Genomic DNA, 14,237 nt, shown 5'->3' on the forward strand with positions numbered 1-14,237 from the left:
TGCTTAAACAGCTTGTTTATGTGATTTAAAATAAATAAATAATTGCAGATCTGGCCTGCCATTATAAATGGAAGCACACATAACAATGCTCTGCTTCCTATATTTAAGGCTTTTGATGCAATAGAATATTTTATCATGGAATTTGAAGACATGCTAATACCTCTTATTTGCAAGTAACATGCATAGCGATGGATAATGCTGTCATAATTCCAGTACTCTTACAGGAAAACGGTTTCACCGATACTGCAACAACAGTGGTATAACCTTATGACAAACAGATCTAAAACCTACTTCAATTGTTTACACATGTGCTGTGCCATTCTGTAAAATCTTGTTTATTCACAATACTCAAACAAACGTTACTTTTCTTCGCTGACTGATAATTTTTACATGATCAAGGTAGCTGCCTGTAAACTTCTTAGTCATGCAGAAGGTTTAGCTGAGCATTACTGAGAAGTTGATAACTTTGTCATTTTCATTCCTCCTTCCCTGTCCTCTACCCCAAATCAAATTAATCATGAAGCTTTTTATCACTACAGAGGCATTAGGCTTTATACCATGTCTCATGATTGCTTTAGGTGTACTTACATCCTCAATAAAATCTTAATAGTATAAAACCAAACAAGAAAAAGTCTTCAGGGTGTCAAATGTTAACTGCATCTAGAAGAGCTTAACATTAACTTTTTAATTTTTCTTGTTCAAATTCCTGTTTATGCCTTTCTCCATGTTCTTCAGTATCTTCAAAAACCTAGAACAATACCCCACAAAATTATTTTTGAATGTGAAATGTAGATTTTCCCTGTATAGGTTGTCACTGGCACATTTTTCTTGTCTGATTCAAACACCTTACTTTAAATAGCTTTTTTTTTTTTTAATCGTATTTTTTTATCTTTTTTGGAGTAGGGGTGCAATTAGTTTAAGAACAAAGAAGTAATGGTGAGAACAAGAAACCTTTCTCCCGCTCAAGATATTTCCTGTAATCATTCATTTTGTATCACACAACAAGCAAAAAAGGAAGTTTTAAAGCTGTCTTACAGAATTCAAGTTATTTCCTTTTCTGTTGTTAGCGATGTCATGCACAGCAATTGATCTTTCCTGTAGTTTTAAGTGTGGAAGACTGGAATGAATTTCTTGCCAAGGAACTGCTGGAAAATCAGGAATATGACCTGAACTATCATCCCAGCTATGGCCTGATATAAACAACAGTATTTAAAAGAGGCTGGATCATTTGCTTCCACTTCAAGTCACCAATTTATCAGTTTATTTGATCTTAAAACACTTCTCCATATTATTCTTTCTGCCTCCAGTGTCTCTAGTATATTTTGGGGTTGTTTGACTTTGGTTTTTAACATCTTGCTATAGATTTGTATAGTGTTGAAGTAAAGAGTAAAGTCTGAATGAATCAAACAAGGAGAAAGGAGGACAAATGTTCAATTCTTTTTCTTTAACTATTTAAGGCATTCCAGGTCAGAATCATTCATATGTTTGCAAACATGTTTGATCATAGTCTGCACACCAGCAATCAAGTTAAGAACTCTTTCATTAGAGAGCTTCCCAGTTATTATTACTAATAACTGCTATAGCCAAAAAACCTCCAAAGGGACTCAATCTTGGGAGGGAAGAGGCACAAGGATGGGAGACGGGGAACATAACAACATGGATGACACTCTTTCTTGTTTTCTGATTCCTAATAACTCCACCTTCCACTGCCCCGCCCCACCCCAGTGCATATGAGGCACTTCTCTCTATCTCTCACTCAACTACCTGAAAGGTCTTCCCATTCCTCCTCCTGTTTTCTTCTGTTGCCTTTAATCCCCTTTTTCCCTAGTTTTCTCTCCCAAACTGCCAGTTGCTTTGCTCATAGTTCCTCATTAAATCTCAAAATCTTTAAGCAACTATTTTGCTTTTTACTCAATTTATATTCAACTCTTCCCCTCAACTCTTCTTTCATATTGCTGTTGTCATCACCTTGGACTCATCTTGTATTCATGAATATTATCACAATGATATAAAGAAGAATCTAAATACATTATAAAGGCTTTCTTATGCTGCTTTAGCATGACAAACAATACTAGTCATCTTCCAGACTTCATTTAACTACTCTTCCCTGTTCATCTTCCTTTGTTAGACACCTTAGAATGTACTTAACAGATTCTTCACTTATTTTTAAGGGTTTCACTTTCTCATCCATTATGTTCATGATTATTAATCAGGATTACATTTTCTCCAGGGAAAACCAGAACATTTATTAATGAACAATCCTCTCGCAGAGGATCATTATAAATTCTCATCACTTATATACCAAAAAGTCATAGATTTCTAAGTTTTCGCCCAACTCCCAACCACATCATCTCTGGCACTGAATTTCACAGAATCATAGAACAGTTTGACTGGAAGGGACCTTTAAAGACTTACTTCAACCGCCCCCCCGCCAAGTGGATAGGGACATCTTCCACTAGATTAGGTTGCTCAAAGCCTGTATTGCTTAACAAGATAAAACCACATTGCTGTTCGGTATCAGCACATAGATACACACATACACACACATACCTATCCCTTCCACTTCACTAACATTCACATCATCTCCTCTCTTTCAGAACGCTGATCTCAAGCATCACCTTTGACTTGTCCTTCCATCTACACCCTTTGGTATCTATACCCTTTGCCATCTTCTACCTGTTTGATATAATTTCCTGTAAAACATCTTTTTATCTTGTCCAATTTTGTTTCAAATGCACCATCACATCAGAGAGAAAGTGAAAATCACTAGTTCGTTGAACATGAATAACAACTCCACCTCCACAGAGCAAATCACTTCAATCTTCAACAAAACAAAAAACTCTCTGAAATCAGTAAGCATATTGAACCAGAGTGAAACAAGACAGTTTTGATAAGAAATAGATACTATTGCTTGTACACAACAGAGAGAATACTCATCACTATTCAAGTTTTAAGTCACAGTCCTACATGGAGGAAAATAAATCACAAATAATTATGGCACATAGTCATCCATACCATTTCCCAGTCTTCATATTTGGCAAAGTTTCCTCAAATATCACAGGTAAATACATCTATTTCAGAATGATCCAAAGCAGTAACAATGAGAATCTTTAATTCTCTTTATTAAAGCCGAAGTCTAGTGCAAACACTGTGACACTTAGACCCTCCCTGACTTTAGATATGAGTAAATCTTAAAAACATCCTAAAGAAGGGGGCATATTCTAGCAGACGAGACAAGCACGTGTCATATCCTTCCGATGGTCACAGAGGGGAGGTTATCACTGGCACCGCTACAGCAGACTGACATTTCAAGCCAATGTTTGAGCTGTCACAAAAGATCAGATGACATGTTTTTATTTAAGCACGAATGATTTTGAAATAGAAATGGGAATTTCAGCAAGTTGCAGGTTGAACAAATTGATTCTGTAAAATCTATTTTTCACTTTTGCTCCAGAGAGGAAGTTTAAGAAATTCACACTACATGGAGAGTCAAAGAAATTGATGGTTTCATACTAGCACTATATCACTGCCAGAAGCTCAAGCTAAACCAATCACTTTTTAACTAGAAATGGGCCTGAGACATGATGTTCTGATCTCAATCTGAACTTCAGAAAGTTCATGGTGGTTATGTTAGGATTTGGCATTTGGCTTAGGATATTCTCCATTTTTAGCGATGAAGAAAAATCTTTTAAGGTAACAGTGGACTATCCTCTATCAAGTTTAATAGAAATCGATGAATCAGCTTGATCCAATCTCATTTCAACATTGTAAGAAGTCTAAATAGGTGTCTTTTAGCACTGCAGTTATAATAAACCCCTGTAAAGTCTCTCTGGGAGTCATTCTAGTATGGATCTGAATTCCAATATGAACAGGATTTGAAGACATCCCTGGACATACTTGCTTGGTAATTACTGGCTAACGCAAACTTGAGAAAAGGAAAGATTTTTAGTACAACAGAGCCCTCTAATGGATTCATGCTGTATAACTGGCTTGGGTTTTTTTCATTGCTGAAGTAAAAATAATTCAGTTTTCAACATGAAAATAAATCAGAAGAGGTAGCAAGAGAAGAATTACAGACTATGAAAGCTTAAAGACAGAAGATATTTCTTGTGATTCCAAATAGTCAGAAATTGAATAAAGAAAGAGGCACTGTTCAAATGGAGGATCTAAACAGAAACATCTTAGGACCATTTGCTTTTTTTTGTTTTAAGTAAATAAGATTAGGAAGAAGCTGCTTTTGCACCATTATTTCTAATATTCATACATGCAGAAGAGGCTGACACGCTAGCAGCATGTTCAACCTTCATTCTGTTTCAGGGCTTGATTTTGGTTTGCCTGCTGCTGCACGGCAGTCAGTGATCCCTGCAGAGCATCCATGTAGTATAACGGAATAAAATCTAGTAGAAAGGCTGAAGAAGGGTGTGCTTTCATCATCAGCTAAAACAAATCTGAACTCAATGACACTGACTGGACAGAACTGATACAACTTATCATATGACCACACAAGCAATAGAACCAACACAAACACATCAAAAGTAATACTGTAAAAAAAAGAAAGGAAACTGATGGGGGGGGGGGGAGCTTTCTTAGATTTTCTTAAGACAGCTAAAATCTGCATCCTGAAAATGTAAAACAGAGCAATCAAGAACTCTTCAACAGTGAATGGCTCTGGAATAGTTTTCTATGAACGTACACAACCTGAAAAACTCACTCAGCACAGTGGACAGAGCTGAGTGCCCCATATCAAGAGAGAAAGATCAAAGGACTACTTAAGGCAAGAAAAAGGCTCCCAATGTTTATATGTAGGTAGAGTGAAAAAGAAGGAGGAAAGCAAAAATTGGATGCCTCGTACCGAGACTCTCAAGAGGGACATAGCTAGTTTCAAGTGACCTATCACTCTGGAAGAAAAATTCTTCCACAAGTCTGTATATCTTATTGAAGTACCACATTTGTCCCTTAATCAAGAAGCTCAGAACATCCATAAGGGAGCATTCAAAAGTATTAAGGGCCATAAGATGAAAACAGCATTGATTCTGAAAGTAGAAGTGGCTCATTACAATGACCATCCACAGAGAGAGGACTCTCATTGATCAGAATGCATTCCAGGGATTCTCACTGATTAAATACCTGGAAGTCTCATGATGGAACAGAAATATTGAGCATAGCAGCACAGTGTGGGTTATCCCACAGGCAGAGACTATAAATTAAGTTGTTTGACTTCCTTCTTGCTACTGGAAAGATGTAAGAGAACCTCAGTGAAGTCCAGGGTTTCAGGGTAGAAGTATTGTGTTGGCATTTCGGTTTTGTTCTTCCTTAAAGACCGCTAGCCGCGAACTTAAATAAGTTAACTGGCAAGTCACCTGTTCATTACAATTATCAGGACTGAGGACTTTGGTTTACCTAAAGAGCAATGTGCGCAACTGTGAAGACCAATTCCTCTCCATGCTGCTCATGCAACAAAACACATGCTGCAGGCTTAAATTCAAATGACACATAGCCAATACTCTTTTGGTAAAATACTATTACATAAATTTTTTATAGCTACAGAACAGTATAAATCCATGAACTGCATCACGTTTTTTATTAGTTGGTTGTTGACTGACCTCTAAGAACGTACCTAAGGCATTTCTCTGTCTCAAATTTCCTGCCATACCCTGGGAAAGAATAGCAAGATCTAATATTGAACATTATGCAGTCCCTCAAGCCCATCTAAATAATTTCACACTTAAGAGGATCACAGGAGAGGAGGTGAGATTAACTAGAAAATGACAAGCCTTACTGAGAGACTATTCATATTTGTAACAGGAGTTTTCCTGTACACAAATCTGAGAGAAAATGAGAACAAGGCAAGCATGTAACAACACCTCCCCCAAATGCCCTCCCAGGTTCCAGCTACTTGTGGGTCACTAGTTTCTCCACAGAGAAATAGTAAATTCCATTTAATGTCCTGCAATAGATTTTCTACCACTAGTTCACACAGTCATTCATTAAATCTGATTCATTCATCATCCTAAAGGGTTCCACAGCTAACTACATTATAGGACAATACAGTCGTGCCCAAAACAAATCAAAAAGCCCTAGATTGTGGGAGCTGAAATGATAGGCTTACTTTATGTTTCTTAATAATGGATTTGACTAAAATATAACAGTGCACAACAGAATCTGGCCAATCTACTTTCTTAAAAACAAAAAGAACATCAGTTTTCAACACTTAGCTGAAGTATCACTTAAATACCACAATCTGCTTCTGTACAGCACACTTTCCAGAGCACTGTACTGAGGGACAGTGAAACCAGTCCACAAAATAAATCTTTTAATTTATTAGAGTGCTTATGGCACACATTTTAAAAGTGAATTAATCCCAGCCCTGCCACTAGCCTGTTGTGACGGTCAGGGCTTTTCACTTCACCACACTATGTATTCGTTTTTACCATTGTACAACAGACATAATGATACTTTGCCTGCTTTTTGAAGCCTTCTGAGAACTGCAGCAATAAAGTACTACATAAAAAGACATATGCATTTATATTGAAATGCACCTTTTCACAAAGAGCCATCAGTTTCCAACTCACTAGTTAAATCATCTTTATAAGCGTTCATTCACAAAAAGCATAGGAAAAATTTACCTGCTCATTTTTGCAGATCCACACAGTATTCCCCTGAAGTAGAATAAAGATTTTGGCTTTGTATCCTTTCAGCTCAAGATAGCCACTTTTCTCAGGGGCAACGCAAGTACGAGATTGAGAGTTATTATCAGACTGCATTTTCAAGGCATTGAGCATCATATTAACCCAGTCATTCCTTTCTTCTAAACAAGAAAAAAAAGTTAGACAAAGACATAGGGTTAAGCAGTAGCTCCATTCTTCTCTACACATTGGTTTTCCTGTTCTTTCTACTATGCTGTGCTGGTGGACGGTACAGCTAAACCACTAGAGAGAATGTCCACCTTGAAGAGGAGGTGTAAATGAAAATAACATGAGAGTCTGTATCAGCAGAGACATTATTAAAGACAGGCATCCAATTAACTCCCAAGTAGCAACACACAAATTGGAAGTTATACAAAATGATGACTAAGATTTTTAAAATCATGACTACTAGTTCTAAGATGCTTAATTCCAGAGAATTTAAAGACCGAGGCAGTAGACAGGTGGCATGTTCACCTTCTGGAAGTTAGATCAATGGGAGAGAACTACAGAAATTCTGTAAGCAAAAATCAGGGGGAGACTAAATATCATCCGTAACTAAAGAGGCAGGCTATTGCCAATGCAGTTCTATGTTTGGCTTTTAAGCAAAAACAATTGGCAATTTACAATCTATTCCACTGAGGTGTAGTGGTTAAGCTTGATCTTGTCCAGAGTGCTGAGTAATCAAGAAAATGCATGTTTGAATATCTTCACATGCATTATTAATTTAACACTTACAATTACATGAACATAAGTAGGTGAAGTAGTGAAGTTCCACTCAGTCTCATTCACTACATTCAGATATTTCACCAGACTAAGATCAATATACTTTAATGTTGAACACTCTGAATGAATTAGACTTGCCCAATGCAACTGGAACATCATGAATATTTCAACTCTGTCCTCCGAAAAGTTCAGGTGATAAAATATAGTGGCAGGGCAGGGAGGGAAGAAAAGTTCTATCCACAGTATATATAAAGCTGACACAACAAGTGCCGGACACTGCAAAGAGCACTGTTAAAAACAGTAATGTCCTTACTTCATAAATGTCATGTGTACAACAAGAAGGAACAAATGCACAGATTTAAGCATCAGAAAATAGGTTGAAGAAGAGGAAGATAGCAGCCCAACAGACTAACATGGGGAAGGTGACTCAAACGCTCTTCTTAGAAGTTGAATCTTAATACACACTTTTTTAAAGTACTTTGAAAAGATCACAGGCATATTTTAGTTTAGTTGAGAGCATCAAATTAATCTACAACTTTTCCTTTAATGGTATTTCACTCCAATTAAACAAAAACTCACTACATCTGAGCAGATTATGCTCTAATTCACTGCAATTACCTAACTAATCATTCTTTTGACCCCAAATGCCCCTAAACATTCCAAAGCATTTATATAGAGAGGTTTTTTTCCTTAAAACAATCCAAAACCAGTGTAGTTTCGAATATACAAAGAAAGAATATATCAGAGCACTGGAAGCAAACGAAACGAGCACTATAATCCACTGATTGTGGATCAGTATTGATATCAAGAGACACAGGTCAATGAACAAAATGATCGCGTTCTTCATTTTGATACTCTAGCAGCAGGAAGAAAGTAAATAAATAAGGTCCACTAAAAGAAATGTGTATAAAACTCTGCATTTCAAAATCTTCGAAAAGAAGTTAAGTACCCTTCAAATAGGCCTAGAATAATTACCAACCACAAATCCACAGAAGGAATAGCATCAGTAACAGTTTGTGTTCTACATAAGAGAAAGCAAACAAGGTTATTTAGATAATTTACTGTGAATTCATTGTTCAGATCTGAATGTAATAAGGACCAAAGTACAACATACATTTCTAACCTTAAGTGAACAGCTCTACACATAGAATATAACCAGCTTTGGACATAGTGGCCTAAGTGAAAATGCAATTTCATCTATAAGAAGTGGTTGCTCTGAATACATTTTTTAAGTCAATATATATTGTTAACATTTTTATAGCATGGAAAGGCAACAGTTCATAAAGTAAATTATGGCCCTACCAAATGTCTTTGGTAATGACCAAGATGGTTATGTTCCAATCCATAAAAAAAGTAGAAAAAACTTTGGAAGAAAAAGACATACTTTTAAACCTAGCTAAGAGCATAAAAATGCCTGAAATTATTTGAGCCAAACCTGATAAGAAGGATTTGTTCACTGATGCTGCACTCGTGTTACAGCCTGCAGCAAATGTTTACAACCAAGCTATAACCCATAAAAATGGGATTTGATAATGGAAATGCTGAGAGACCCTTAGCTATAATGGGTCTGGCATGTACTGCTATAAATACATATTGCATATCTTTTTTTTTTTCCTAGGTATTCCATTTTATTAGATTGTTTCCATAAATAAGTCATAGATTCACTGATATTGATTCCACATATTACAGCTGTAGGTTGATAAAACATTAAATTAGAAGGCATGTAGTAAGTAACTTCCTTACTACAATTTACACTTGTATTCTCTATCAATACACAGCTGAAATTAGTGCGTAAGGCAGTAAATAAAGACACAGAAAACCCCAGATTTCCTTTGATCACAGCATCACATTCAAGCCATCAATTTCATTGTTGCTCTTTGTCAATTTTATATCAAGCAGTGACTCAGAGCAGATGGCCAAGAGCACACATGCTGTAAAAGCTACAAGGGAGACTTGATGAACACTCAGGAAAATTCACCTTTGGAAAGGATGGGGGAGGAGGCAGAGGAGTTGGAAAATAATGTTTTTATATTTTTGAAAGCCAATCGCTAACAATTGCAGCTGTTCTTATAATGCTTAGTTATCTCCAGCTTCACTTTATAGGCCCAAAACAGCTGGATTCCAGAAATATTTCAGGTAATATAAAACTTATATTTCACAAACATAATTTACCAACAGTGATTACATGGCTTTTTGGCAATCATTAGACTCATACATGTTCTACCTACCTTCTTTATCCACACGGAAGACAAAAGTCCTATGGGATGTGACAATTTCAAATTTATTCTCGCCTTGAACTCTTACTGTTTCTATAGCAGAGAGCAGTATTATTCCCTTTGAGAACACTTCCTATAATAAAAAGGCAATATAAATAGTTAATAACTCTCACAGAAAGTTAAATGTCTCTGAGGCAATATTACTTGCCATGATGTTTAGGAAGTTCACATACACGGGCTGTGCTCCTAAAAGTTTACCACACCATTAATAAAACTGCATCAATAAGTAAACCACTTCACTACCTACATATCACCAACTTCACGGTGCTGTGTCTATGCACGCCTACAGCCTTCTGAAACAGAGTAAAATCCCATCGTGAGATAGAATGCATATATTCAAGAAACCACTCCATAAGTTGTTTTATGGCACTAATATTGCAAAATACCACACTCTCTTAAATTTAGAATATTGTGCCAAAATAATATGAAGTTATCTCACAGAACCATAATTAAAAACAATATAAATATTATATTACTAGAATAGAATCAGACAAAAGAAAAATTGTACCTTCTCCAGGCAGAAAACCACAAAGAATTTTACTGTTCCCTCCCCACTCCTACGGTGGCTAACCAATAACAGAAGTGAAATCACTATTTTTATCCCTAATTTTGAACTTAAAAGTGGGCCATGGCTCTTTGGAAAAACCCACTGCCCTGTCATTACTAACAAGAATCTGCTAGCTTGTATCAGGTATGTAGCTTTCTACTATATAAGGTGGCATGAAAACAAACCCTCTAAAACATCATTTGGCATCACAGCAAATTCCCAAAATTTTCTAATTTCCAACTAGGAATTGGGGACTGAATTGGAAAAAAAAAAAAAGCAAAACAAGAAAAAGGAACTGCTACGAGTACTTCCTCCAAGTAGTTCATCTTTTAGCCTAATTAACATAAGTACTCCGGGGGAAGGAGGGGAGGCAAGCCCAAGCAGATGTGTAACACTTCAGAAATACTTCTGCACAATTCCTGAATTCCAGAGAACACTGATGCTCCTGTCCCCACTATGCCTTGATCAACTGGTTTTCTAACAAAGACAATTCAGACCTCTAAGATTTACTATTCAGATGCAGTAATAAGGTTGGATACCAGGTTAACTATTAATCCTTCACAATGGCAAACTTATTACATACACTATCTCTAAAGGTCTTCAGATATAATTATATTACGGTGTTTGCAGGCATCTAGTGGCTGTATTTGGTACTGTAAGAGAACAATCCAGACTGCTGAAAGTCCCAGCTATCTTATTTGATTTGATTAAAAAAAGTCAGTTTCCTTTTAAGCTGAGCACAGTTGCAGTTTGGGTTTTGCTATTTAAATAATCATCCCTTTTTAAACCTTTGTTCTCCAAGGCACTTGCATTTTCAAATAAAGCTTAAACCAGAATAATTTCTCAATTTGTCTTCTGCAGCAGCTTCTTTCACATGCAAGAAATAATGCCTTTTTTTGTTAAAAATCTCTTCTTGATCAAGATACAATTTGTCTCTTTGAAGTACTAAAGACAAGAAATAAGGCAAATTGTTTATGAATATAGAAAACAAACCCAAATAAACTCAGCCAAAAACCTTGCAGATATTTTTTTTGTTATTGAGAGGTGTGAACTAGTTTTAGTGTCGCTAAAGCATTTACTAGGGGGAAAAGAAAAAAATGTTGACATCAACTGCTTTCATGAAATTTTTTCTTTTCAAATAAAGCCCAATGGAGTCCTCCCTGACAGTTGTGTTTCTGAGTTGGGCTAGAAGATTGTGGAAAACACTGCTTGGCACTGCTTTAGCTTTCCTTCTACCACAGGTTAAACATAACCTATTCCAAGAATGACAATGACTCTCTTATTTTGCAGTGAATTTCGTTCTTTGTTATGTATGCTTACATATAACATAGCATGACAAAATATTGTAGTTCTTCACATGAAAAGGCAAGGCCTTCTTCCTAAATCACTAATATATTTGTTAGGGTCCCTAAGATTTTTATAATAAAAAATTTTCAACATAATCAGCAGGTTTTGCTTTATCATAAAGTGCACATGAGAGCACTAGGAGTTCTCCTGCTGAAAGCAGGAAGAAATCTGAAACAAAAATTGTGCATACTGGGTAGCTGAAAAGGCTTCTTAAATTCAACCTTCCCTTCTTAAGTTTGCTCTCACTTCAGTTAACCACATTCTGTTAAGACAAAACCATACCGGATCTTGGTCTGACCACATCAACTTGCTCAGGACCATGAACACCGAAGAAATGAGCAACATCACAGGTTCAAAAAAACCCCGTTCCTAGGTCAGGTGCTGTCTGCAGAAAACTAAATTTTTTTTTCATATATGCATATATAAAATAAAGAAGAAATCTCTGTTGATTACAAGCTGACACACAACTAGATCAAAATTAGAGAAATGTTTAGACGATTAAGGCTTAAATCATTCAGAGAAGTCTTTAGATGGACCATGCACGTATTTTCAGGAATACTGTCCTCTGTGTCTTTCCTCCCCATCCTCCACTCGTTTCATTCTTCAACAGCCATGTAGCACACTTTCCCTTCGTTTCAACCTCACTCCTCTCAAGTTCCAAATTTGAATGACAAACAGATCTATTTAATATTGGTAGTGTTTCTATAAAATAAAATTTCATTCCACTGAGTCTACCCTTCTCCGCTTGTAATAATCAGAAAAATATCAGAGGATTGGCTTCCTTTTGAAAATTGACATCTTTTAATTGACATCTGAAACCAAAACCATAGAAATTTCTTTATAACATGTTTGTCTGTCTAGGAATGTCCTTGCACAAACACACATTAGATATAAAGTTAAAACAACTTCCCCATTTAAATATATATATATATATATATATATATACCCATTACCATGCAATGTACTGCATAACTATTCCTGTCTTTTACCAGAACCACTCCCTTGACCTGCATGCAGATCTTGGTGGGTCTGCAAATAATTGCTTACGATGTCAACGTAACAACACACAAGCAACAGCAGGACGATGCTGGTACACATCTACCCAGCAATACAAATACCGTGAGTGTGGGAGTAGTGGTCCAGCAGAGACCACTGTACCAGAGACCCACGTTCCCCAGTGACACTACTGCTCACACAGCACAATCTCAGTGCACTGAGAATTACGGGTAATCAACTATGTTCTCCTCTTATCAGCAAGCTAGGCCAAAAGTTTCATCAGATGCTCAGTTCCCAGAATTTGCTTCAGGCTTCACAGTTCTCAGGCATGAAAAGTTCTCAGCATATGTGACTCATCAAGTTAACAAGTCAGACATCCAGATTTGATTCAGATTATATACACACACAGACCAACAGCTTCTCTTTCAATCTCAGTAGTGAGGTTTTGTACTCTGATTACAGGAAATGTGAAACAACAGAGCTTTATATCAAGTGTCCTTTCAGAGGATACAGAGTTGGTAGCTTTCTATGCATCATGTGACACACTAAATATTCTGCTGAGCAGCGAGGAAGATTTCTAGAATCTCCTATGATACACGAATGTATAACACGTACTATTCTAGAGTAATTGACCTCCAAGTAACTTTTTCAGTGACCTTCAAAAGAAAAAAAAAAACCAACCAGAAAGCCTCCCCAGTGCAAATACAAGATTTAAAATTCTGCATTAGCATTTCTTTCCCTAATTATGCTACAGACAGTGTTAAGCAAATCCCAGCGCTGTATTTTTCAAGTCTTTCTTAATGACTACCCTTCTTTTCTGCTCCTCTGAAGCCCTGGGATGAATACCTCAAAGGGGCAACGTTTTTTGTCACTACAATCCAAATGTCATTCTATTGTTCCCTTCATCTACAAAATCATGTCTTCTACTGTGTGAAGTAAAGTAAGCAAGCAAAAACAGATTGTTTCATGTTCCTAATCAGCAGGCATAAAGATTAATGCAAATAATTTCTTGAGCTTGTTCGTAATTTCTCTGGTCTCTCAGGAAATGAAATTTCTTTTCCTACTTCAGTTCTACCCCCCCTCACAATCTGCTCAAAAAGGTCTAAGACTGTGTATATTACACAGCACCTGTATGACTTTTATTGATTACCATCACCCAGCATACTGCTCAGGAACTTTTATCTGAAATTGTATTTTGTTCCTAGTTTAATATGCATCTTCAATGGAAAATGCTTTCTGGCATTTCAAATAATGCACATGCATACAATGTCATCTCTACCAAACACACATATTGTACTATCATCTATCGGTTTTAAGAAGTTGTTTGTTTCTTCCAAGAGGATAAATTAATTAATTACAGCATGAACGAAAATTATTTTTGTAGTGTTGCAGTAGTTTATAAAGTGTAAAATTAAAAAGAAAAAAAATATTCCTCTCCCCCCAAGAAAGGGCATATTTAAAGATATGTCTCAAAAAAACCCACAAACCAACAGTATTTACAAATCTATTTTTGTATCACACACTAGAAATGAGTTATTTTAACGAAAGCAACTCATTAGTCTGCAAATGTTTCAATCCTTAAGTACAGAAACAAAGAACAGCCACTGACATCACCAATACTATGCTGGTTTTAAAGAGATCAATTCAAATATAACCTAGTCC

The 14,237-nt window shown here is 36.3% G+C and overlaps 1 protein-coding gene across 3 annotated transcripts in view; it reads right to left on the minus strand.

Annotated features, from left to right (window-relative positions):
* The window catches only part of ARAP2 (ArfGAP with RhoGAP domain, ankyrin repeat and PH domain 2), a 137,122-nt gene that overhangs the window by 99,734 nt on the left and 23,151 nt on the right, over positions 1–14,237 (minus strand). For all 3 annotated transcript variants that reach the window (XR_008449626.1, XR_008449627.1, XM_009566588.2), the window contains exons 8-9: positions 9,638–9,758; positions 6,627–6,808 (exon numbers count right to left, since the gene is read on the minus strand). Coding sequence is in view for 1 of the 3 variants with exons in the window: in XM_009566588.2 (XP_009564883.2) it covers positions 6,627–6,808; positions 9,638–9,758 (303 nt within the window). In the remaining 2 variants the exon portion in view is untranslated. The remainder of the gene's footprint in view (positions 1–6,626; positions 6,809–9,637; positions 9,759–14,237) is intronic.

Source organism: Cuculus canorus, chromosome 4 (genome assembly GCF_017976375.1).
Source record: "Cuculus canorus isolate bCucCan1 chromosome 4, bCucCan1.pri, whole genome shotgun sequence".
Classification (NCBI taxonomy): domain Eukaryota; kingdom Metazoa; phylum Chordata; class Aves; order Cuculiformes; family Cuculidae; genus Cuculus; species Cuculus canorus.